A 27,351-nucleotide genomic window follows, 5' to 3' on the forward strand; every position below is an offset into this window, starting at 1 on the left:
ACAAGTAGACAGAGAGGCAGGCAGAGAGAGAGAGAGAGAGGGAAGCAGAGAGCCCGATGCAGGACTCGATCCCAGGACCCTGAGATTATGACCTGAGCCGAAGGCAGCGGCTTAACCCACTGAGCCACCCAGGCGCCCCGACAATTTTTTTTAAACAAAATTTAGTCTGAGTCAAAATCTTGTTCTCGTCCGTTAAGGTGTATGAGAATAGGCCATTAATTCCTATAAACGTCCTGTTGAATGTACCATTTGGACTGGCTTGTGAGACAAATTAAGAAAGCTTGGCCCTTGATACTAGAACTTTGGGGGTGGGGGGGCTCTCTCTTCCAGCGTGGAATAGACTACTTAAAATGCAGTCCAGTCAGGCTCCAGCCATCTCATTAGGTTCACCAAATTACAGAGCTCGAGCCGTCCTTTCAGGAGTTTGGCTCACCCTTTAAATGAAAGCTGGGCCTCGTTCTCAGACTGGCTGCCTGTTCAGTCATTTCAGCAGTGCTGTAGGAAGCATTTATTATGACGTGTTTTCAGTTCAGCCCAAGTACAAGATGGCTGGACGGGACAGGAACACGGATGGAATAACATCTTATAAAGTAACACTTGGGTGTTTTTTGAAGAAAGCCGGTAAGCTGAGTACCGTTAGTGCCGATAGTGTCTAGATTCCTAGGTGTTGGTTACTGGATACAGAGTGCCCCGTGCTCCCTGGGTTGCTCTTTCCCCGGATAGAGTAGATGCGGTACAAGAAAAGTAGTGCCTTTACACTTTACAAAGCCACAGTCATCTAAGTTGTGTTAGATTAGAAAGACAGTATGATCAATAGGCTAAAAGAACATCTGTTCATTCATTATAGGAACACTAAGTGTATGACAGACCAGAAATAAATCAAGAGCAGGAAATACATGAGCATTTAACAAAAGTTGTTGGTTCAGGTAGATAAAAATATTTTTTAAAAGAGGTGACCGTGATCCGTATCTTCCAGCTTGCATGACATAACCCAAAGAAGATGGAGTTGTGTATTTATCACAGCAAGTATGGGGGTATACAGGTTAAACTCTGATAAGTCCTTAGCTGTTAAAGCACCAAAAACTATCATCAGTGACAATAGGATAGACTAAACATTTTTTTCAAACTTTTATGTAGTAAAATGAAATAAAAAAGCATAGAAAAGCAGTGGAATGGGGGGAGTGGGTGTAATTAGCAGAACTGATAAAGCTTCCCTAAAAATTTTTCAGAAGTTAACATGAAGTATTCAAAAGACACGAAGGATACATAGAAATGAATAAGATGATTTCTTACACGTAAAGAAATACAGAGAGCGGATCATCTTATATAAAAACACAGAGCCTGTCTGGCAGTTTAAAAGCAAAAATAAAACATCATGGAATCATTATGTATGTTTTAAGGTACTAAACGTCCAAGCCAGCGTAGGAGCTACAAGTGTGCGTGCATCGCTGGCCACACCTTGTAAAAAGAGAACGGTTGGAATGTTTCTTTCTGGCAAACCTTCTGACAATATGTAATGAACTGTGAACCTGTTTTTAACTTTTCTGTCCAGTAATTCCCAACAAAAGACCCCAAGAAAAACACACAATTTTGTCTAGAGGGCTTCATTACTTGTTTTTTACAAATAGCTGACATTTATAGACCATTTCCTGTGGCTCTGACATTGTGCCAAACCCGTGATGTAAGAGTTAACTTAGATCATGTGCAACAGTTCTGTGTGCAAGGCGGACTGTGTTGTTACCCACAACTCGTAGTTGAGGCAACCCCGGTGCAATGAGGTTAACAGCCTGCCCGTGGTCTCAGAGCTGGTAGGAGGTAAGTGGAGATTTCAACCTAGTCTGTCTGACTCCATTATCCAAGTGCTGACCTCTAAGTCCCATCTGGTGCCGATGATTAAAGCCAAAATAAAAAATTACAGGGGCGCCTGGGTGGCTCAGTTGGTTAAGCCTCTGCCTTCAGCTCAGGTCACGATCTCAGGGTCCTGGGATTGAGCCCCACATTGGGCTCTCTGCTCAGCGGGAGCCTGCTTCCCCCTCTCTCTCTCTGACTACTCGTGATATTTCTCTGTCAAATAAATAAATAAAATTTAAAAAATATTACAGAAAGAGGGGAGAATGGGACATTTAACACGACTAGCTCATCGAACTGTGGCTTGTTAACATGCCAGTGCTCTACGATTTTTTAAAGTGCTTGAGTTGTATAGATTCTGTAGATACATGTGTGTATCTGAACTTGGCCCAGGCAGAAAATCAGAACGTCGAATTGTTTACACACCCCAGCTGTAACTGGAAAACGCGAGAGTGCTCATGGGGCAGGCAGCAGAGAATAACGAATAATAAGCAGGATGGGGCTGGAGTCAGGAACCTCCTGGATTCAAACTGCAGCTTTGTGGCTGGCTAGCTGTTTTACTTTGTGCAAGTTGCTTGACCTCTCTGTGACTCAGTGTCCTCCTCTATAAAATGAGGCCAAGAATGAATGGGTGTAGTGGTGAGGTTTAGGTGTGCTGATCCACTATAAAGTCCTTAGAGCAGCACCTATAGTACCCAAGTATTCATGGCTGTGCTTACTATTTAATACAATTTGAAATTAAACTTAAGTAATAGAAATTACTTAGAATTGAATGTGCATTGGGTTATTTTCACCATGAAGTTGCTTAAACTTACGGTTTTAAGTGGTGTGAGAATGTGTGTGAGAGAGAGAGAGAGATCACTGCAGTGACCCAACAAAGATGAGAGGCAAGAGATTAGGGTGTTGGGAACCAAAGTGGGAAATCAGCCTGAGGCACATTCACCTTCCCCATAAACAGAACTGTATATGGAGACCTGGGTCCCCTTTTCTCCTATGCCAGATTTGTCTTCATGCAAAGACACTTGAAAGGGTTGTTGAGAGCTGTTTCTACCAAACCCAAATGAATTCTACAGAATTCAGCTCAGGACCACATAGAGCCCTTTGAGGGCACTGGCAATGCAGGAGCAGGGGAGAGCATTTTGGAGCCCTGCCAGAACTTTCTTACTTGGGTTATCAGGCCTCCTAGACTCCGTTCCCATTATCCTACTTTCGAATAGTTAACAGCTTAGGCCTGTGTTCAGCAGAGGATTTCAGAAGGGTGTGCAGGTTTCTTACAGTAGAGCGGCTCATCAGGAGAATGACCCAACACCATCTCACACATGTGGTGCCGTGATCGTGTTATGCTTTTGTCTCTTCTTTTCTGGTCCTAGCAACTACAGCTACCGCAACGCTAGGGGTGCTGAACTTAACCTCACAGCTTAAGAAGCTGCAAGACACCATTGAGCAGAAGACAAAGATTGAAATTGGGGACATTGTCCAGATCAGAGGTTATGTCCACACATACAGAGAAGAACGAGAGATTCGTGTCACTACTTACTGTAAGCACAAGTTATCTCTGCCAAACTGGTTGATATTCTGAGTGTGTGTCCAGTAAACTCTGGGTTTGCTAAAAGTCAAATGGTGGAAAAGTTCAGATTAAAAAAAAAAAAAAAAATTAACTCTTTACTGGAGGAAATTTTATTTCATAACAGGCTTTCTTTAGAAAAGCAGCATTTCTTAACTTTATTTTGAAGAGCAGTGACTAGAAATTGGGGAAGAAAACCAATGATGTATTATATATACCCGGCAAATTTATTTGGGCCGCATCAGAGTTTAAAGTACTTTGAAGTTTGAAGTGGCAGTCCACGTAGGGTACAATGTTCATATTCTTTAAAATGATAGAGATTTCTTGAACACTGCTGAGTCCATTAACTTTGAAGGAAAAGAGCTCATCGGAAATACGATAGTCCCACATCCTCTGAGTGATATGTTTTGCAGGGCTCTGGCTGACTTGCGTTGGAAATCCCACGGATGACCCCCGTTGTTCGCCATCGTAGCAGTTGGGTGAATAAGGGAATGTACTTTCCCTGGTTCCAGTCTGCTGCTGGACAAGCCTGTGAAGCTGAGGGCATTGCATTCCCTCTCAAAGGATGACTGGGACCCACACTAAATGTGTATCTAGAATGTATGCTAGGCACCTAGAGGAAGGGTGACCCACTGGGTGCCTAGCAGCAGTTTAGACGTGGGAAAGAGCTGATCTTGTTGTATTTCTATGGCATGTCTTCCCCCATGGCTTGTTAGATAAAGTGGATGATCCCGTGTGCAACATTCAAATCTTGAGAATGCTGGAGCTGCCCCGTATCTACAGGAAGGTTTACGACCAGCCTTTCCGCAGCCCAGCCCTAGAGCAAGAAAGGTAAGCTGTGGCCTCTCCCTGCTGAAGATGTGATGATGGCAGTAAGGCCAAGCAGTGGGCGCCCAGATGCTGGGGTGGGCCAGGGTTCAAATCCTGAAGGGTCCATACTTATGGTGGGGCTCCGGGCAAGTCCACTTACTCCCCATATGCCTTCATTTTCTTACCTGCAAGGTGAAGAGAGTAATAGTACAATTCTAAGGTTCTTGTGAGGAAAATGTGTGTGTAATAGGGAGTCCCTGAAGGAGTGCAGGGAGCAGAGAAAATGTATTTGAAGAAATAACGGATAAAGTTTTTCCAAGTTTGCTGAAAACTATATAAATGCACAGATCCAGGAAGCTCAATGAGCCCCCAAGGCAAGAAACCAAAAGAAAACTGCCCTGGAACCTCAAAATCAAAATACTTCTCTCTGACACATTCTAACAAAAAACTGTAAAAAATGATACCCGTCATTCCCAGCCCGGACTGATTTTACTTTCTTGTGTGTGGGGGGGAGCAGGACGACTAAGAATATATGTATACTCGTTAGTGTCTGCATCAGAGAACTCTGAGAGCTGCCAGAAAACCAGTAATAGCTTCTTCCTACGGGTAGAACTGAAAAAAGTTTAGAAAGGAGACTTCACTGTGTACCCTTTCATTTTTTTTCTAAGATTTTATTTTGAGGGAGAAAGAGTGCATGGAACTGGAGGTGGATGGGGAGGGGCTGAGGGCGTGGGAGAGGAGGAGAGAACCTTGAGCAGACTCTGCACTGAGCACAGAACCTGACGCAGGGCTCTGTCTCACGACCACCAGATCACGACCCAAACCAAAAGCAGGATTCGGCCACTTAGCCGACTGAGCCACCCAGGTACCACGCCCTCCACCACCACTTTAAATTTTTTAAACATACATACATTACATATTCAAAAAATGTATGTTAAAAAAAACCCAAACTCTAGACCTGTGGAAAGTAAGAGTGGAAGCTCCCCATTTTCCTGCCTCAGTACCATTTCCCAGAGGTTGCCACCATTCGTAGGTTGAGGTGTATCCTTTTAGACATTTTTCTTCTGTGCGTATACAAGCATGAATATTCACCCATGTCTTTTTGGGTTGTCATTTGCTTTTTAATACAAATGGAAACATACTTTATATAACCATTCTGCAGCTTGACTTTTTTTCAGAATTTCTCGTGAATATTATAGTTCCTAGAGTCCTGCCTCATCCTTTTAAACGACTGCACAGTACTCACGGTACGACTGCCCTTTATGTCAGAAACAAGCGTTATTATTGAACAGACTGATTACTAGTAATGAATTTGAATCAGTGGTCAGAACACTCCCAAAACACAAAAGTCTAGGACCAGATGGCTTCACAGGTGAATTCTATCAAACATTTAAAAAAAGAGTTAATACCTATTCTTCTCGAACTATTCCAGAAAATAGAAGGGAAAGGAAAGTTTCCAAATACATTCTGTGCCGCAGGCATTACCCTGACACTGAAACCAGACAGACACGCTATAAAAATAGACAACTACAGGCCCGTATCCCTGATGAACATGGAAAATCCTCAACAAAATACCAGCAAACGGCATTAACAATGCATTAAAAGGATCATTCGCCATGATCACGTGGGATTTATTCTGGGAATGTATGGATCGTTTAATATCCACAAATCAATCAACATGAGACACCACATTAATAAAACAAAGCATGAGAGTCACATGATCATTTCAGTAGATGCAGAAAAGGCATTTGATAAAACCCAACAGTAATTCATGGTAAAAACTCTCAACTGAGTAGGCTTAGAGTGTACATAGTGTAGTGAAGGCCATATATGAAAACCCCACAACTAACATCATATGCACTGGTGGAAAACAGCGTCTCCTCTCAGATCAGGAACAAGACAAAGAAACCCACTCTTGCCCCCTTCATTCAACATCATACTAGAAAGCCTAGCCATAGCAGTCAGGCAAGAAAAAGAAATAAAAGACATCTAAATTGGTAAGGAAAGAGTTAAACTGTTGATATGTGCAGATGACATGATACTATATATAGAAAAATCCTAAAGACTCCACCAAAACAAATCATTAAAACTACAAATGAGTACTGTATGGTGACTAATGACATAATAATAATAATAAAAAAAAAGAAACTACAAATGAATTCAGTAGACTTGGAGGATATAGAGTTAATACACAGCAACTGGTTACATTCCTATACACTAATAACAAAGCAGAAAGAAAAATTAAGAAAATTCCATTTACAGTTGCACCAAAAAGAATAGAATACCTAGGAAAAAACTTAACCAAGGAGGTAGAAGACCTGTACTCTGAAAACTATAAAACATTGATGAAAAAATTGAAGATGACACAAATGGACAGATATTCCATGCTCATGGATTGGAAGAATTAGTATTGTTAAAAGGTCCATACTGCCCAAAGCAATCTATGGATTCAATGCAATCCTTATCAAAATACCAACAGCATTTTTCAAAGAACTAGAACAAATAATCTTAGAATTTGTATTGAACCACAGAAGACCCAAATAACCAAAGCAATCTTGAGAATGAAGAACAAAGCTTAAGGTATCACAGTTCCAGATTTCAAGATATACTACACAGCCACAGTAATCAAAACAAGTATGGTACTGACACAAAACTAGATACATAGGTCAGTGGAACAGAATAGAGAGCCCAGAAATGAATCCACATTTATGTGCTTAATCTCTAACAAAGGAGGCAAAAATATACAATGGGGGAAGTTTAAAAATCAGTTTAAAAAAAATTAAAAAATTAAAAATAGAAATGCCATATGATCCAGTAATTCTACTACTGGGTATTTACCCAAAGAAAACAAAAACACCCCCATGTTTATTGCAGTCTTATAAACAGAGGTCAAGATATGGAAACAAGCTAAGCATCCATCAAAGGGGAAGAGTGTGTGGGGTGGGGGATGGACAAAATGGGTGAAGGAAACTAGATACAGGTTTCTAGGTATAGAATGAATATGTTGTAGGAATAAAAGATACAGCACAGGGAATACAGTCAGCAGTACTGTAATAGCTCTGTATGGTGACAGATGGTACCCGCGCTTGTGAACATAGCGTAGTATAGACTTGTCAGTTGCTGTGTTTTACACCTTAATTTAAAAGTGGGTGTCAGCTGTACTTCAGGCAATCGAACAAACATCAATATAGTGTCACATGTCCCAGCCAAATTTCTGTTTTAAAAAGAAGCAAAGGTGATAGTTTTCTGCAGGGCTTTTCAAAACTTTCCCCAGCAGTGATCCAGGTGCCTTGGACCTTGCCAATCTCACGTGTTTGCTGAGTGAAAGAGCCAAAGAATTCCTTGTGGAGAACAAAGTGCAAACCTTTTATCAGCAGGAATTGGAAATTGTGGAGTCTCTGATGTCCCTTGCCAATCAGCCTGTGATTCACAGCGCCGGCCCTGAGCAGGTAGGTGCAGCACGCATGCCCATGTGAGAATTCAGGTCCCCTGTCCCGTATGTGCAGCTCAAGGGTGTGGGCAAACATGACTGTGGCATGGACACTCAGAGGGTAGACCCAGGGCATAGAAGTTCTGGTGCTAGTCCATGTGTCTCTTCTGGAAAGGTCACTGACCACTAAGAATTTGAAATGAGAATGTACCTGCCCTTTTGCCCTCTTCACTTAATCTCAGTAAACTTTATCTTTGGGTAGGGGGAGAAAGTAGTTTAAGGTTCATACTGTTCCTTAGTATTTATGAGATGGGTGTTTAATCTCAGAAGCAGGAGATAAATGAGAAGAGGCAATTTTCTTTCCAAGATTATTTATTCAGCAAGATGATTTTTTTTTTTAAAGGTTTTATTTATTTATTTAACAGACAGATCACAGGTAGGCAGAGAGGCAAGTAGAGAGAGACGGGAGGAAGCAGGCTCCCCGTGGAGCAGAGAGCCCGATGCGGGGCTCGATCCCAGGATCCTGGGATCATGACCTGAGCCGAAGGCAGAGGCTTTAACCCACTGAGCCACCCAGGCGCCCCAGCAAGATGATTTTTTTAAAAGATTTTATTTATTTATTTGACACAGAGAATAAACACAAACAGGAAGAGGGGAAGAGGGAGAGGGAGAAGCAGGCTCCCTGCTGAGCCCGGAGCCTGACGCAGGGCTGGATCCTGGGACCCTGGCATCATGACCTGAGCTGAAGGCAGTTGCTCAACCCACTGAGCCTCCCAGGAGCCCTAGCAAGTTGACTTGAACTAAAGTTTTTAATAACTTGCTCTCTCTTCATCAAAATAAGGTTATCTTATTAGGATTTATATAAAGACCAAGTTGTATTCAGTCTGGTTTATAAGTAAAAATTTCTAGAAACAATCAAGTAATTTCTTACTCCTCTGGAAAAGAGCTATCCCTTTTCCCCCCTCATGTTACAGGTGAATTTAAGTTGTTTGGTGTTTATTCACTTGTAATTAAGAGTTATTTGAAACTTTGGTTTTAGGCTTTCCCTTTCATTGCGATTCTCAGGTTTTTTGTTGTTGTGACACCATTTATTTATTTATTTATTTATTTATTTATTAAAGATTTTATTTATTTATTTGACAGAGATCACAGGTAGGCAGAGAGGCAGGCAGAGAGAGAGGAGGAAGCAGGCTCCCTGCTGAGCAGAGAGCCCGATGCGGGGCTCGATCCCAAGACCCTGAGATCATGACCTGAGCCGAAGGCAGAGGCTTAACCCTCTGAGCCACCCAGGTGCCCCAACACCATTTATTTTTATTTATTTTTTTCCACCAGGGAATGATCTCTGCTGAAATGTCACCTTCTTGCCCTCCCCCCTATTTGCTGTGATAGCCACCTGCTTCCTCACTGTGTTATCACCCTCTTTTCATATCTCAGAATATCACTGGTATTTACGTGTTTGTTTGCCTGTTCCTCTGCCAGAATTTAAATTTTACAAGAGCAGAGGTCTTCCTTATCTTGTCTTCATTCTCTAGAACCATGGCCCAGAACAGGGCTGCCATAAACTAAGTTCTTGATTATTTGTTGATTGAAGGAGTGAATAGTTTTTAAAAATTTAAATAGTCCCCAAAGGTACCTGGTTAAAGTTTCCTTCCCATCCTCCCTCGTACCCCCTTCCCCCAGAGATAAGCACCATTACTAGCCCTCATGAATATCCTTCCAGAGAGAGTCTGTGCATTTATAAACTAGGAGTGGTTATATCCTCCCGCCTTCTTTTTACACAGTCGGTAGCAAGCTAAACTCTAATCTGTACCCAGCTTTTCACTGAATGGCTTGTCTTAGCCTTTCCTAGCCATTCATACAGATTTGCCACTATAATGATCTCTCGTTACACGTACCATAATTTATTTAACCACTCTCTCCATTTCTGGACTGTTCAGAAGTTTTCCGGTCTTTTGTCACTGCCAGCGGAGCTACCGTGAACACCTTGTTAGGTAACATAAGTTATTCCTCGTGATTCTGGTGGAACAGGTACTGGGTCCTCATCCTGACCTCCTAGGCCACGGCCGCTGCTTCTCAGTTTCGTTCACGAACCTAATTATCTTCTCTTGGCCACAGGCTGTGGGCCCGGTGACCCGTGATGTCATTTGCAGAGACCGGGATAGCGTGTCAGGGACGCCCCGGTGGGGAGGGCCCGGACTGGCTGCTGCCTTCTGCGACACTGCCGCTCTCTCCTTCGCGGCTGGGGCCCTCTAGCTGGCCACCGTCCACAAGATTAGCCTTTCTCTCATGTAGTCGTCCAGAGGTGGCTCACCGCCAAGTTAGCCCCATAGCACTTCTGACCACTCTGTCGGCCTGTTTGGAAAGAAACCGAAGCTTAGCAAAGACCGCATTCTTCCTGTCAACCCGCTTTTCTGTCGGGGCTAAGGATTCTCTCAAGGCTTCTCCATTCAAAACAACTGTAGGGCACTTCTGGCGTGATATCTTTCTGAAAATGCTTAGAGCAGAAACTTATATCTGCCCGTCATGTATGTTTAAAGAGATATGAATGTGGCACTTTGTTTTGTCTTTGGAAACTCTTTTCCATCAATTATGAATTACTCCCTCACATGACTCTGGTTGGGGAGGTCAGCATCATTAAGTTGAATTCTGCTTAATAGAGCCTAGGAGACGAAGGATGCTTTACAATGATGGTGAAACCCTAGATCCTCTGGCACTTTCTGTTGTCATACAGATGAAAGCTTCACAAAAAATCGTTGTGATCGTGTTATACAGTTTAGAGGCCAAGGGAGAGAAGGTTTGAATGTCCCCCGCCCCCTTTTCTTTTTCCGTAGTGGCCCTTCTCAGCAAATCCAGAAACTTGATAAGCAGACCTTGCAAAACCATTGTTTCTTTGACAGCGGGATAAATGTGGAGTGTGTTTGAGAATGAAGACTATATATATATTTCAGAGATCCACCCAGTTCCTGACCTGCGGCTCGGAGAGGCCTGCTCGGGCTTAGCATGATCCGCCGGTCACACTTTCTGTCTCTGTGCAGTTTCGGTTTCCTGAATCGGATGAGCCTTGTCTTTAGAAAAAGACAAGAAGGACACAAATCCCAGGCCAGGTCAAACTACTGGCTAGCAGACATGATTGGAGGCCTTGCCCGCTGAGACTGTGGCGTTAGAACCACTAGGGAGCTGTGTTCTGAGGTCAGCCGAGGCAAATGTTTTTGGAAAGGAAGTTTCACACACTGTTTATATTCACAGAGCCTCTTCTGTTGGGTCCTTGTTCACAGCTGAAACTGTTTCAGATCTCACAGACCTAGCACACTTTCTGCTGCCTGAGCTTACAGAAATCTGGGAGGAGGAACTGAGCTTTTGTGTGGTCTGGGGATAACCAGGAGTCCTTTCTAATGATGGCAGTAATCATGCAACAATCATTTTTAGTCTCCAATATATTTCTATCTTGGTAAGAGCCATAATAAACTCGACTCTTAGGGTCGTGATAGTAAATGGACTAAAAAGATGAATTCCTTAGAATTACAAAGATTAAGTAGCCGTAACTGTTTCACGGGGGAGTCTATTTTGGGTTGATTGTGCTTCCCCTAATAAATACAGCTTTCCTTGAAGCCCCCAGAATACAAGGCTGTGTGTGACCAAAAACTGTTGGGTGAGTTGTTTATTCTAAACAAACTCACAGAGATTTTCTGCCCCGGGGGAGTCATCACATAGTTCTTGGCCTTATTCTGCCTTCAGAGATCAGATGTTGTCATAACTGGGAATGTTTGTCAACTTTCAGGCCTTTAATGTTCTAGTAACCAGGTGCCCCAGCTTGTTGACTATTTATTAATTGAGAGTGTTAGGCTATCCTCTTCAGGCCAGGGGAGCGTGTTTTTGAAACATCACTAGGATCCATTAGATTAAAACAATGCCTCTTTGGGGGCATCTGGGTGGCTCAGTCGGTTAAGCAGCTACCTTCGGCTTAGGTTGTGATCCCAGGATCCCGGGATCTAGTCCCACATCCGGCTCCCTACTCAGTGGGAAGCCTGCTTTCCCTCTCTCACTCCCCCTGCTTGTGTTCCTGCTCTCACTGTCTCTCTCTCTCACTGTTGAATAAATAAATAAAATCTTAAAACAAACAAACAGTGCCTCTTTGAAAGTCTTCTTCAAAGAGGGTTCCTTAGAGATGTGGTTATCAATGCTTGCAGCCATTTGGGAGTTTCTTTCCTTTCCCTGTCACTTGCTGGAAATGTCATTGGCAAATGACAAGCAAGTTCTCTCTTTCAGCATTTGTGGGTACTGCCCCAGATAGCTTTCATCAGGATTCTTTTTTTTTTTTTTTTTTTAAGATTTTATTTATTTATGTGAGAGAAAACAAGTGGGAGGACGGGCAGAGGGAGAGGCATACTCCCCACAGAGCAGGGAGCCGGATGGGGGACTCAATCCCAGGACCCTGAGATCATGACCTGAGCCTAAGGTAGGCACTTAACCCACGGAGCCATTCAGGCGTCCCTTCATCAGCCTTCTTCATTAGGGGTAGGACCTTGCCTTCAAATGCTTTTTTAGAAGCTTTACCTTATTCCTTCGGTGCTCTCATCTTCTAAGCATCTCAGCGAATTTCTGTCACATTCAAAATGGGTCTGTACCTTGAACGACAGTCATTCACCACTTTGTTTCAGGAATGGACTGAAAACCCCCAATGGAATAGTAAAAAGAATACCGCCTCTATAACGGGGGTATTCACCTCCCATTCATTATGCAGACTAATAAGACTATGAGTTACCCACTGTGTGCCAGGGAGGAGGTGGCCAAGTTGAAACAAAGCCCCCAGCTCGGTAAGCTTACAGTTTTGTGAACCGTGGCTGGACACGGCTGAAGGCCTGGCTTCCTCGGGAGCATGAAATAGGTTGGAGTGGTAGCTCTGGGTAAACCTGTGTCCTAGAGAAATACTGATAACGAGGAGCCAGAAAACTGAGAGCTGCAGAGGTTCTTTCCACGCGGCCTGGCACCCCCCTGCCTTCAGCCCCATGGATGCACCTGGGACAGACAGGTCTCCCAATGGCTGCCTCCATTTATTTATTTACTTTTTTTTTTTAATTGAGTTATGTTAGTCACCATACAGTACGTCATTAGTTTTTGACGTAGTGTTCCATGATTGATTGTTTACGTACAACACCCTGTGCTCCATGCAATCCGTGCCCTCCTTAATACCCATCACCGGGCTCACCCATCCCCACACTCCCCTCCCTTCTGAAACCCTCAATTTGTTTCCCAGAGCCCTTAGTCTCTCATGGTTCTTCTCCCCCATCTGATTCCACCCCTTCCTCTTCCCCTTCCTTCTCCTATGTCCTCCATGCTCTTCCTTATGTTCCACAAATAAGTGAAACCATGGCGATTCAGTAATGTGGCAGGATAAAAATCAGTGCACAGAAATCAGTTGCTTTTTTATACACTAGCAGTGAAACTGTAGGAAGAGAAATTAGAGAGTCGATTCCATTTATAAGAGCACCAAAAACCATAAGATACCTTGGAATAAACCTAATCAAAGAGGGAAAGGATCTATACTTTAGGAACTGCCTCCATTTAAAATAAAGAGACTACTTCAAATATCGTACATCCAAGAATCCCCAACTAATTTTAATATGTGTAAAATTCTCTGATGTCCTTAGGAAGAGATTATATATAGCCATAGTTTTTTTTTTTTTTTTTTTTTAAAGATTTTTATTTATTGATTTGACAGACAGAGATCACAAGTAGACAGAGAGGCAGGCAGAGAGAGAGAGGGAAGCAGGCTCCCCGCTGAGGAGATAGCCCGATGCGGGACTCGATCCCAGGACCCTGAGATCATGACCTGAGCCGAAGGCAGCGGCTTAACCCACTGAGCCACCCAGGCGCCCCTATAGCCATAGTTTTAATGAAAAAACTGAGCTACTATATATGTAGTGTTTTGGCTCTGAATAATAAAAAGAAGATTATCTGTTTGTTTAGGAATCAATTCAACCAAAACCAACATGGAAATAGAAGTAATTTTAAATGTTCAAGACATAGAAAGTACATACTCCAGTTCAAAGATTATGTTCTTTTATCCTCTTGATTTTCCATTTCATAGGGTAAAATCGAACAAAAGGACAACTACGGTATGGAACGGTTATCAAGCACCAAGCAAACTTCCCAGTCCTGCTTAAATACCATCCTGCCAGGCCACACACCTGGATGGTTTTGACTCAGCAGATCAGAAGCCTGTTGGGTGAATTCATAAACCAGTTGGTCCAGTGAGTTACTGCTAGATGCTGTAAGACGGGACTTAACTTCTTTTCTTTTTCTTTTTCCTCTTCCTACAGGGGGATGCTAAGAATGACAGCACGTCCAAGGCAATTCACAGCATATTTAAGAATGCAATACAGCTGCTGCAGGAAGAAGGATTTGTTTTCCAGAAAGATGATGGTTTTGATAAGCTATACTATGTAAGAGACCTGCAACTTTATTGTTTTCCTTCATAGCTTTTTTTTTTTTTTGACATTTTTTTTAAAAGATTTTATTTGTTTATTTGACAGAGAGAGAGATCACAAGTAGGCAGAGAGGCAGGCAGAGAGAGAGAGGGGGAAGCAGGCTCCTCGCTGAGCAGAGAGCCCATTGCGGGACTTGATCCCAGGACCCTGAGACCATGACCTGAGCCGAAGGCAGAGGCTTAACCCACTGAGCCACCCAGGCGCCCCGTTTTCCTTCATAGCTTTGATCACGACTATATTCATTCGTTAGGAATACCTGTTTACTGTTTTAAAAAATCATTAAGGAGGTTCATAAAATAAGGAGTGAAAGTCAGCCCTTCTCTTTCCCCAAGGTGCCATTTCTTTTTAAAGATTTTATTTATGTATTTTAGAGAGCACAAGGGAAGAGGGGGAGGGAGAAATAATCTGAAGGAGACTTCGCATTGGGCACAGAGCCCAACGTGGTGCTTGATCCCATGCCCAGGAGATCACCACCTGAGCCGAAACCAAAAGTCAGATGCTTAACCCCCTGAGCCACCCAGGGGCCTCCCCCTGCCCCCCACCAGCTACCATTTTTAACAGCATGTCCTTCTAGACACTTACCTGTACATTTACAAAATGTACACATATAGATGCTGATATGGCTTTTTTGAGAAAAATGTGATTATCCTGCAAATTGGGACTTCTCGAACTTAATACTGGGCCAGATGGCGCCTGGCTGTGAGTGGCTTTCCTTTGCATTGTAGGATGTCTAACAGCATCCCTGGCCTTCATTCACTAAACAGCAGTAGCAGCCCCCCGCTTGTGACAACCAAAAATTGTCTCAGGACATTGCCAGGTATCCCCTGAGACAGTTGAGAACCACTGCTCTCAGTAATGCCTGGAAGTTTTGGGGGGTGGGTTACTAGAATAGCACATCCTTGGCGTCCTTCCATGTCAGTACTTACTAATCTTCCTCAGTCCGTTCGACGTCACATGGCACTCTTTCTTATGGGTTCTTGCCCCACACTTGTAACCGCTTCTTTCTGGTGGACATCGATGCTGATTCTGGGTTTTGCTCACACAGATAGTGTTGCTGTGGAGATCTTTGTGAATTCATGTAAGCGTTTCTGTAAGACTGGCTCTTAAAAGAGGAATTGCCAGAGCAGAGGGCATGTACCTTTAATCCTCTGGTCAGCACAGTCTGACTGACCTCCCAGAAGGCCATACTCATGGACATTCCCACCAGGGGTACAAGTGCTTGCTTGCTTCATACTTCCGGAGTTGAAGGTTCACCTCTTGCTACCTACCTTTGATTATCGGAGGAGCCATGCTTTCAGTGAAAATGGGCTTCCTCCTGACCACTGATGTTAGCAGTGGAGATGTGGCTTCAGTCACAAGTGATTCTCCTAGAGGCAGATAAAAATTCTGAGGAAACTGAGAAGTCTCATCATTTACAGACATGATTCTTGAGGGGAAGCATTCCTTAATAGGACATTTTCTTAATGTTGATTTACTATAGTGATTCTCCATTTTAGAGAGTTTTTTTTTTTTTAATTAAGATATGTTTTAAATACTATTTGAGTAACTTTTAAGTTTAGGGTTTTTAAATTTTTATTTTTAAGTAATCTCTACACCCAAGGGACGCCTGGGTGGCTTAGTCAGTTAAGCGTCTGCCTTCAGCTCAGGTCATGATCCCAGGGTCCTGGGACCAAGTCGTGAGCAAGTCGTCAGGCTCCTTGCTCAGCGATAGCCTGCTTCTCCCTCTGTCTGCCTCTCCCCTCTGCTTGTGTGTGCTCTCTCTCTCTGACGAATAAGTAAATAAAATATTTTTTTAAGATTTTATTTACTTATTTGACAGACAGAGATCACAAGTAGGCAGAGAGGCAGGCAGAGGGAGAGGAAGGGAAGTAGGCTCCCTGCTGAGCAGAAAGCCCGATGCGGGGCTCGATCCCAGAACCCTGGGATCATGACCTGAGCCGAAGGCAGAGGCTTCAACCCATTGAGCCACCCAGGTGCCCCAATAAAATATTTTTTAAAAAGAAACTCCTACACCCAGTATGGAGCTTGAACTCACAACCCTGAGATCAAGAGTCACATGCTTCACCAGCTGAACCAGCCGAGCTCTCCAGTTTTGTGTTTGGGTTTTTGTTTTATTTTTTAAGTACTACACCCAGGGTGGGGCTTGAACTCACTACCCCAAGATCAAAGGTGCATTCTCTACTCACCGAGCAAGCCAGGCACCCCAGGTAACTTTTGAAAAGGGTATTCTGATCTGTGTACAGGCGAGTGCAGACCACCTCCTCCTACGTGGAAAGGCCTGGTGAGGTTGGAGAAGCCTGTGCTGGGCAGCTCCCCTTCACGTGCCTCCCCCACCCCTCCCATTCCCCCTGGGAGGCTCTGGGTTGGCCCCCTGTGTCCATGGAGTAGAGAGCGGCTCTTCCTGGGCAGCAGGCCAGGGCTGAGGTGTGGCAGGGTTAGGCACTTCCTCCTGTGAATCAGTGTGAGCTGGAATGGTGTGATGAAGCAATAATAGCTCTTTTCCTCTGCAGAACCATCCCCTCCCCCTTCTCTCCTCCCCTTCCACGTCCTGCCTGGGCTGTAGGTTTCTGTTTTCCGGAGGGCCTTGCCCTGGGGAAGTAGTTATCACAGCGCTGTGGATACTTCTGTTTTTGTAGCACTTTCCTGCTTTCCGAAGCTCTCACCTCCCCCCATTACTTTAGATAATCTTCACAATAACCTTGGGAGTCAAGATCCCCATTCGTTCTGGTCTTCGTCCCACAATTACTGATACATGTGTTTGTTTGCATGCTGGTTTTGTTTTGTTTTTCCCTTCCTTTCTCTTTCCCTTCCTTTCTCTTTCTCTCTCTTTCTCTTTTTGTTTTTAGATTTACTATGGAACATGAAAGTGAAACCCATCTGGTTACTTGGCTTCCTTCTTACCGGCCAGTTGAGAAAGGAGCTTTGCTATGTTTGCCTTTGAGACAGAAAGTGTTTCCATGGATAAGCTAGATGTACTCCCTTCCTAGCTTTTCCAGACAGTTTTTGTTTCATTTGTTTTTCTTTGGAGTTGGGAGAAAGAAGAAAACTCATGAGACATTAGACAGGTATCAGGGCCCAGAGGAAGGAGTCCTGGGTGGAGATCAAGACTTTGATCACTTGTGCCTCCCTTTGAATATAAAGACGAGCAAGAGAAACTTCATGAATGTGTCACAAATATTTGAGAAAAAATTTGCTCCTTAAAAGTACAGAATTTCAGTTTTTCTTGACATGGCCCTGGTAAACCACCTTCCTAGGGAGCGTGCCTCTGGGCCAGCTACAAAGCAGTGAGCTGCATAGTGACAGAGCTGCTTTGACAATAGGCCAAGTGTCAAAAACCCTCTTGTTGGTGTAGGGATGGTGATGACTGTGAAATCTTTAGAAACCATCCTAAATACTAGTCTGGGAGTCTGGATGAGGTAACCGCTTCATTACTGAAAAATGCCCTCTCTCCTGTTTTTCCCATTTAGGTAACCAGAGAAGACAAAGAACTGCACAGAAAGATCCACCATATCATTCAAGAAGACTGCCAGAAACCAAATCGTAAGTGGTGGGATGTACATGTATGTGGTGCCCAGGTGCCCTGGAGGGGAATGTTCCCTCCCAGAGAGCACTGGATGGAGAGTCAGGAGACTGGGGCTTTCCCCAGTACTGACTTGGAAATATGACTGGTCGGGACAGCTGCCCCTCTGAGCCTCAATCTCTTCTTCTGTACAGTAGCATTAGATTCTCACAGTTGTTCTGACCTTAGCGTCACACATGACTGGACCCTGGATCTTCTTACCATGCAGTGCTAAGGTCCCAGCCCTGGGGACACGGATTGATTAGGGGAGGGGACAGGAGCTGGCCGGCTGAGTGTCTCAGGTGGTTGCAGTACAGTGAGCTAAGCCACTGGCTGAGACTTTTTGACCTTCTGGGTCTCATGTACTCTGATTTGTCTTATTTCTTTTTTTTTTTTTTTTTTTTAAGATTTTATTTATTTATTTGTCAGAGAGAGAGAGAGAGAGAGAGAGCGAGCACAGGCAGACAGAGTAGCAGGCAGAGGGAGAAGCAGGCTCCCTGCCCAGCAAGGAGCCCGATGTGGGACTCGATCCCAGGATGCTGGGATCATGACCCGAGCCGAAGGCAGTGGCTTAACCAACTGAGCCACCCAGGCGTCCCTGATTTGTCTTATTTCTTATTCTACTCTTACCCCTTGTCTTTGAACGCAGACAAGATCGTTTCCTCTGTTCTGACATCAAGCCTTTCAGTGTTAGGAGAAATGTTTCTAGACATTACAGGTGATGATTAGTATAATTCAGTCATCTTGGAACCTGAGAATTTGCAGAGGAAATGGTTTAAAGTACAGTTGGTTTTAGTGGAGTTAGGTCAACCCCTAGTGGTTAGAGACTCAAACTGTAGATCTTCTGACAATAGACATTACCATTTTCATACAGGTTAGAAAGAGAAGAAAGCACTAGTCCTGTCTTTAAATCCTGTGTAAACTGATCAGACTTCAAGGTGACTTTTCAAAGTCTGTCTTTTACAAACATATGCTGATAATGAATGTTGGCATTTGTCAACAAATGAGGCTAAAAGAGAAGGGGAAGGACTTGTTAATGACTGCAGGTCTCCTCAGCCTGCCTGCTTGCTTTCTCTCCAGAAAAATGCACCCCCAGCCCTTTCAATCCCTCCATCCCTGGGGCCTGGCCCTGCTCCAGGCTGACTCAACGGGCGGAGCTGGACCAGGTCTCCAGCCCTGGTGTTTACGGTATGCAACCCTACTTAGCCTTTAAGAACCGATGAGGTCAGATCCCAGAATGGTGTGACAACAGATCTTAAAATAAACTGAAAGCACTCTATTATTTTAATGCGAAGTTTCTGGCTTTTGTTCACATCATTCAGAACAAGGACGAGTATCCTTGAGTTAGGGGAGAACCTGTCTATCCATAATTTAGGGAGCTTTAAAGAGCAGTGCAATGTCAAGTTCTTCAACCAAGAGGAGATGAGAGGCTGCTCCCCAAATAGCCTCCCTGCCCTCATCCTCCTTGTCAGCCACCTGACCAGACCCTACTTTGATCTGCACTGGGAACAGGATCGGTTGAAATAATCCCAGTGCCTGGTGAAGCAAATGAGAGGAATTCACACTGCATTTCTCAGGAGAGCCAGACTACCTGGTGGCCTGAGAGTCTGCAAAAGTGACAGGTTTTCCATGCCCCCCAAGCCCCCGGACCCGCCCCAGCCCTGAAGAGTGTGTGTGTGTGTGTGTGTGTGTGTGTGTGTGTGTGTGTGTATCCAGGTGGACCCCTGTGCCCCTCAGTCTATATGTGGGAGCCTCTTGACAGCTGTAAGCCAGGCCCCAGAACTAGGAAACTCCCAGGAGCTGAACTCTGGAGCATGAGTAACTGAGAACGCCAGGATTCATACCTCGTAGGAACTGTCTTGGCATCTGCTGTGACCACTCCTTGTCCTAGAAAATATTTGTGATCCAAAAAAATATATGTGTGTGTGTATATATATATATTTTTTTTTTCTTGTTTTTCTGAGTGATCAGGTATGGACATGGTAAAAAGTCAGTGCAAAGTGCACACAGAAAATCAGGATCCCTCCCAACCCCGAGCCTCAGGCTCTGTGTTCCCATGTCCAAAGGCAGTGGGTGTTACTAGTTTCCTGCATATTGTTCTAGAGGTGTTACATACACTGACAAACGTATTTGTGTAGTTTCTTTTTAAAAGCCCCACAAGTAAAGGTTAGCATATGATGCTCAGTGTTCCACACCTGGTATCTCAAATCTAACACTGGCTTCTAGAAATCATTCAGCAACAGCACATCCAACACTGCCTGAGTCTTCTTAATACCACACAGGATTCCATTGTATGTACAGATAGGTCTTCAATCTCTTCATCATTCCTGCTGGGCTTTTAGTGTGTTTCTGACCTTTGTATGAAATACAGCATTGAGTTTTTACTTATCAGGATGATTGGTAGAATGTAAACTCTCCAGTCATTTAGGAGTATTTCTTTTCTTTTTTGTTTTTAAGGTTTTATTTATTTATTTGTGAACCAGACATTGAGTGAGAGAACACATGCTGGGGGAGAGGCAGAGGGAGAGGGAGAAGCAGGCTCCCTGTTGAGCAAGGAGCCTGATGTAGGGCTTGATCCCAGGACCCCGGGATCATGACCTGAGTCGAAGGTAGCCTCTTAACCGACTGAGCCACCCAGGCGCCCCTCACAGTTTTACTTCTTTCTTACCAATTTCAGTGCCTTTTATTTCATTTTCTTTTCTGATTGCTGTGGCTAGGACTTCCAGTACTATGTTGGCAGAAGTTTGCCTCATTGTCTTTATTCGTAAAATGGGGATAATAATAGTACCCACATGATGGGTTGTTATGAGGTTTAAATATGTTGGTGGAGTAGGAAGTACCAGCAACCTGTCTCTCCACTTAGACAACAATTGCATCTGCCTAATATAATTATATTGAAACTCTAGAGTCTACTGGGGGCTTGCAACTTCCAGGGGAAGGCTTGGAGAGTAAATTTGGACTCTTTCAGTCAGTTTCAGCTCTTAGTAGCAGGATTCATTTCCTCACACCCACCCCCCACACACACAACATGGCAGGCACCTGTGCACATGTTCTTGGAGTAGCTTACACAGAGTTTGCAGCAACCTATGTAGCCAAAAAGGAACACGTCCTCCAAATATCAGGGATCTGTGCTCTGTTTGCCTTTTGCTTCTTTTTTTAAAAAATGTATTTTATTTATTTATTTATTTGAGAGAGAAAGCAAGAACAGAGAGAGCACAAGCAGGGGGAACAGCAGAGGGAGAGAGAGAAGCAGACTCCCTCCTGAGTAGGGAGCCACAAGCAGTACTTGATCCCAGGACCCTGGGATCATGGCCTGAGCCAAAGGCAGATGCTTCACTGACTGAGCCCCCCAGGCACCACAGCCCATTGCTACTTCTCCGAGTTGCAGACAGAGAGGTGGCTGACCACTGCCATACCTACTCCCATTGTTGCCAGCCAAAAAGCTGAAGTGACTTCCGATGGATTTAAATGACTGGTGCCCTTCCCTCCCACTTTCACTTTTCTTTATTCCCCTTTTGGGAGCCAGAAAAGAAAGACCAAGGTATTAAAAATCAATTGCATATATGGGAAAAATCAAGAAGTGACTATGCATGCCCAAAAGACATAGCCCGAGAAAAAGACTTGAGAAGACCTTAAGTTTATGCCTCAGGATGATCCTTGGCACAGACCCAGCCTATAATTTAAAAAACAAAACAAAAGAAAAACCCAGAAAATCCTGGGGGAAGGGGGAAAATCTGCTCTCCAAAGTTATCACATTATTAAATTCAAATGTCCAGTTTTCAACTAAAAATCACAAGGTACACAAAAAAGTAGGAAAGTATGGCCCATTCAAAAGAAAAAAATAATCAACAGAAACCATTCCTGAGAAAGCCTTGATGGCAGATCTACTAGACACAGAATTTAAAACAACTGTCTTTAAAATGCTGAAAGAACTAAAGAGAGATGTGGAGAGATATGGAGAAGGTCAAGAAAATGGTGGATGAACAAAATGGAAATACAAATAAGGAAATTGAAATTGAACCTCAGAAGAAACCAGAAAGAAATTCTGGAGCTGAAAAGTGTAGTAACTGAAATGAAAATTTCACTCTAGAGATTCAAAGGCAGAAGAAAAAAAATCAACAAACTTTACTTTGAAGAAAAATAAACAGAGTTTAAGGGACCTGTGGGACACTGTCCACTGGGCCAACATATGTATTATGGGAATCCTAGAAGGAGAAGAGAGAATATTTGAAGAACTGGTGGCTAAAAACTTCTTTAATTTGATGAAAAACAATTTGATGAAAGACATGAATACAAACATCTAAGATCCCCTGTGAACTCTCAAGTAAGATGAACTTAGACCCATACCACAAAGCGTCATAATCAGATATTTGAAAGGCAAAGACAGAGAGAGAATCTTGAAAGCAGCAAGAGAGAAGCAATTTGTCACATACAAAGGCCCATCAATAAGATTAGCATATTTCTCATCAGAAACTTTGGAGGCCAAAGGCTATAGGCCAATATATTCAGAGTGGTAAAAGGAAAAAAAGCCAAAAACCTGTCAATGAAGAGTCCCATATTTAGTAAAACTGTTCATCAAAAGTGAGGAAGAGGGTGCCTGGGTGGCTCAGTCGGTTAAACCTCTGCCTTCAGCTCAGGTCATGATCTCAGTGTCCTGGGATGGAGTCCCGCATCGGGCTCTCTGCTCAGCTGGGAGCCTGCTTCCTCTCTCTCTCTCTCTGCCTGCCTTTCTGCCTACTTGTGATCTCTCTCTGTCAAATAAATAAAATCTTTAAAAAAAAAAAAAGTGAGGGAGAAATTAAGACGTTCCAAGATAAAGCTGAGGGAGTCTGTTACCAGTAGACATGCTCTGTAAGAAATGTTCAAGGGCATCTGACATAGTGAAATGAAAAAAGACACTGGGCAGTAACTCAAAGCCATGTGAAGAAATACAGGTCTCAGTAATGGTAAATATGTGGACAATTATAAAAGCTAATATTATAGCAATGGTTTGTAACTTCACGTTTTGATTTCTGTACGATTTAAGAGGCCAATACGTTGTTAAAGATAATTCTCAATCTACTGACATTATTGTAACTCTGGTATTTATTTATTTATTTATTTATTTTTAAGATTTTATTTATTCCTTTGACAGAGATCACAAGTAGGCAGAGGGCGGGGGAAGCAGGCTTCCCGCTGAGCAGAGAGCCCGATGCGGGGCTCGATCCCAGGACTCTGGGATCATGACCTGAGCCGAAGGCAGAGGCTTTAACCCACTCAGCCACCCAGGCGCCCCGTAACTCTGGTTTTTAATTCCACATTTTGTTTTCTATATAATTTAAGAGACTAATGAATTTAAAAGAATACCTAGTTTATGTTCTTAGGTGACAGAATGCATAAAGATGTAATTTTGTGATATCAACAATCAAAAGATGCAGGGATAGTGCTGAAAAGGAGCAGGTTTTTCAGTGTTGAAGTTAAATTGGAATATATTCAAATTAGGAATGTGAGTAAAATCCCCATGGTAACCACAAAGAAAATAGATATAGAATATGCACAAAAGGAAATAAGAAAGGAATTTAAACACTTCACTACCAAAAAATAAAAAAAGAAAGAAAAAGAAAATTGGCTGAACACAAAAGAATTCAGTAATGCAGGAAACGAAGGACAAAAAGTTATAAGGCATATGGAAAACAAATAACAAAATGACAAAAGTAAGTCCTTCCCCTGCCAACAGTAATTAGTTAAAACCTAAATGGATTTAACTCTCCACTCAAAAGACAGATTGGCAAAATGGATTAAAAAAAACACGATCCAACTCTATGCTGTCTATAGAAGGCTCACCTTAGATCCAAAGACACAAATGGATTGAAAGTCAAAGGATGGAAAAAGATAACCCAGTGCAAACAAAAGTAACCAACAGAGAGCAGGAATGGCTATACTAATATCAGACAAAACCAACTTTAAAACCCAAAAGTTTACAAGAGCAAAGAAAGGCATTATATATTATTAAAAGGTTCAGTACAGCAAGGTATAGCAATTATAAACATTTATGTACCTAATGACAGACCATCAAAATAGATGGAGCAAAAATGGACAAAATTGAAAGGAGAAATAAATAGTTCTGTGATCAGAATTGGGGTTATCAGTCCTCTACTCTCAATAATGGGTAGAACAAGCAGACAGAAGATAAGTAAGAAAATAGAGAACTTGAACACCACAAGAAATTAGATCTAATAGACCTACACAGAACACTCTCCAACAACAGAATACACATTCTTGTTGAATGTACATGGGGCATTTTCCAGGATAGACCATATGTTGGGTCTCTAATTAAGTCTCCGTCAATGGTAAAAACATACCGTACAAAGTATCTTCTTTGACCATAATCAGATGGAGTTAGAAATCAGTAACAAAGCAGGAAAACTTAACAAATTTGTGGAAATTAAACAACACTCGTAACTAGTAGATCAAAGAAGAAATCACAAAGGAAATTAGAAAATAGCTAGAGATGAATGAAAATGAGAATACAACATAACAAAACTTAGGAGATGTAGCACTAAAGGGAATGTTACAGCTATAAACACATTACAAAACAAGAGGGATCTCAGATCGAAACCTAACTTCTAACAATTTAAGGATCTAGAAAAGAACAAATTAAACCCAAAGGCTAGCAAAAGAAAGGCAATAATAATGATTAGGATAAAGATAAATGAGATAGAGAATAGGAAATAATAGAGAAAATGAAACCAGAAGGTGGTTCCTTGAAAAAAATGAACATCTGCCTGCACTTCAGGTCATGATCTCAGAGTCCTGAGATCGAGGCCTGCATCGGGCTCTCTGCTCAGAAGGGAGCCTGCTTCCCCCTCTCTTTCTGCCTGCCTCTGCCTACTTGTGATCTCTCTCTCTCTCTGTTCAAATAAATAAATAAACTCTTTAAAAAAATTTTTAAAAGAAAAAGGAAATTTGAGTAGAGCTGTACCTAGTAAGGAGATTGAATCAGTAACTAAAAATCTACCAACAGAGAAAAGCTCTAGACCTGACGGCTTCACTGGTGAATTCTACCAAACATTTAAAAACTAAAACCAGTCCTTCTCCCATGTGACTGCAAGGTCACTTTGTGAGAATCCTTCCCAGACAGCAGCATGGCCTTTCTGAAGAGACAGTTGAAGGCCTTCGGGGCATTGCTGCTTAGGGGCCCACATACGTCCGTAGGTCCTCTTGAGCCCTGAGCTTGGGCACGCAGGCCCTACAAAGACAGATTAAAAGCCGAACGGTGGTGAGGGTCCTAGTGCTCCATCTGCCATGTGTGGGCCCAGTTTGGCTGGAGCCCCTTTACACCATCCAGCATCACCCTTCTCAGGAAGAGCTGAAGCTGCTTTAGAGCCCGGACTAGGTTATGGGTGTCATCTTAGGTTATGGAGAGGATGACAGAATCATAGTCATTCCTGTGTAAGAGACACCTGCCACCAGGCTCCTTTAATCCCTATAGCCACGGGTGAAGGAGGTGATTTTCTCCCTATCTTACAGATGAGGAAACAGACCCAGAGACACGAACCAGTCTTCCCTGTCGGAGCCAGTACTTGAACGTGGGCCTGTTGGCCTCACGAGTCCACTGTCCCTCTGTCACTTGCTCCTCCTTGCTCAGCACTACACACACAGTAGGTGTTCAGGAAGTCTTTATTGAATGAATGTTGGAGGGACAGTCTGGAAACCAGCGAAGGTGACAAGTTTTTCAACAGTAAACTGGGAGGGAGAATGAGAGGACAGGGCCACTAGAGGTCAGAATTTAACAAGTCTTCGTTAGCTCTGGAGCACTGCTTGAGGTAGTGTCTGACCCTGAGAGCTGGAAAGGACCCCAGAGGTACCCACACCCCCTTCACAGTCCCTCCCCCTCCTCATTGGTGAGAAAACTCGGCCTCAGAGATGCTGTAAGTTGCCCAAGGCCGCAGACCTGTGCCACCTCCCAAACCATGCTTTGCCCAACACCATGATACCTCTTTAATCACCTTCCTGGGGCCTCAAGCATTTCGTTCTCTGAAAACAACATTTGGTGACTGTGTTGGAACAGCAGGGGTGCCAGATGCTGGGGAGACAGAGAGGCCAAACCTGGCCCTGCATAGGGCTTGAAGCCAATCTGGGAGGCTGTTTTCTGTAATGACGTTTGACTTTGACTCAGAGTTACAGATGCGTTTTACATCATGATCTGTTACGTTATATGTACATATATATGTACAGAAACACACACATATATACGCATTTATGCATATGTAAAGTTTCACAAAATAATACTTGTGCTATAATGCAATGCATTTTGTAATTTCCTTTTCCTGTCTTTCTTAATCTGTTGGTAAGGAAACAATTGCTGATCACAACCCATTACGTTGATTTCATGACCCTCTCTAACGGTCACATCTTCACTGTGCATTCCACTACTGTGAATCATTGATTTGAACTAGGATAAAGGCTGCTAACCCTGAACTTTTCTCATTGTGTACCAGATGGTCTTAGGTGTTTTGGGGTGGAGGATAAGAGATTACTAGAACACAGCCATCATAGACAGGAATTCTTGGAAGCCTAGGCAGAGAAGTGGTTGGCGTCCCTTCTTCTCCAGGCTGTTACCTGAGTCAGGACTTATGGGAAAGGATATGGAGTCTGCCATAACCAGCTCTGCTGTCCGTCTCAAGAGGGGTCCCACCTGGAAAGCTATGGGTTCGGCACTGAATAGCACTTATACCTGTAATTGCCCTAGAGAAAAAAGATTATCAAGCACTAAAAATCCATTCAGTTATGGATAGTCCCTGAGCCAGGAGCAATCCTTGAAGGTTGAAGGCCTGAGTTTCCAAGTAGTGGGTCCACATCATGTGGCGAAAGAAGGGGCCTAAGAACAGGGCTTTTGTTTCATTCCTGCTGGTGACCTAAACCAGTGCCTTTCCGACTCTGCTGTGCGTCAGAATCGCCAGTGGATCTTGGGGAAGTGCAGGTTCTGACCCGGGAGCTATGGAGACTTGTCCCGAGACGGGGAGGCCGCCGAGGGGGCTGAGGGTCTGACAGGAGCGCCAGGCTGAGCCCGCTGCCTCTCTCCAGCAGACGCAGAGAAGGGCTGCCACTTTCAGCACATCTTGGCCTGTGCCCGCCTGAGTGTGAGCCCGGACCTGAGCGAAGGCGTGCTGCAGCAGGTGCTGGAGCTCCTGGAGGACCAGAGCGACATCATCAGCACCACAGAGCGCTACTACACGGCGTTCTGAGGGGAGGCCGGCCCATGGGCTGGCGGGGCCGGGCCAAGGAAGAGGAGGAGCGGGTGGTGGTCACTCCTGGGCTTGGACTGTAAAGGTCACACAGAGGCTTACAGGTCTGGTGGCAGGGATCTCTTAATAAACTGTGAAATATGGTCACTTAAGGAATGGAATTTGGTGTGAATTCTGTAGGCTGCCGTGTAGCTGCTGTCTCTGTGGGATAAAGTAACGCCTCTCAGTCATGACCTAGAAGAAAACCCTCCCCTTGACCTTCTCCCTGGACCGGCTATTGCCCCTCAGAGCAGAAGGGAGGAGACAGTGTTGGCGGCTGAGTTGGTGTGTGTGTGGCTCCAGGCTCTGTCACGGTAAAGGGATGTCACGTGGTAAAGTGAAGTGAAGAGCACCTAGCCAGATCACACAGACCCAAAATGTTTCCA

At 43.7% G+C, this 27,351-nt stretch overlaps 1 protein-coding gene across 11 annotated transcripts in view; it reads left to right on the forward strand.

The window, feature by feature from the left end:
* The window catches only part of STN1 (STN1 subunit of CST complex), a 44,459-nt gene extending 17,384 nt beyond the window's left edge, over positions 1-27,075 (forward strand). Inside the window, exons 5-11 of one of the 11 annotated variants that reach the window (XM_032880807.1) lie at positions 3,219-3,386; positions 4,129-4,243; positions 7,497-7,671; positions 13,973-14,095; positions 14,827-14,839; positions 17,608-17,680; positions 26,766-27,067. In XM_032880807.1, coding sequence (XP_032736698.1) covers positions 3,219-3,386; positions 4,129-4,243; positions 7,497-7,671; positions 13,973-14,095; positions 14,827-14,839; positions 17,608-17,680; positions 26,766-27,009 — 911 coding nt within the window. In that variant the 3' untranslated portion in view covers positions 27,010-27,067. Of the gene's footprint in view, positions 1-3,218; positions 3,387-4,128; positions 4,244-7,496; positions 7,672-13,972; positions 14,096-14,826; positions 14,840-17,607; positions 17,681-26,765 lie in introns of all 11 variants that reach the window. The other 10 variants (XM_032880830.1, XM_032880803.1, XM_032880815.1 and 7 more) reach the window with 10 other exon arrangements.
* The last annotated feature ends 276 nt before the right edge of the window (positions 27,076-27,351 follow it).

This window comes from Lontra canadensis, unplaced genomic scaffold (assembly GCF_010015895.1).
Source record: "Lontra canadensis isolate GAN:19392208 unplaced genomic scaffold, GSC_riverotter_1.0 scaffold3, whole genome shotgun sequence".
Lineage (NCBI taxonomy): Eukaryota > Metazoa > Chordata > Mammalia > Carnivora > Mustelidae > Lontra > Lontra canadensis.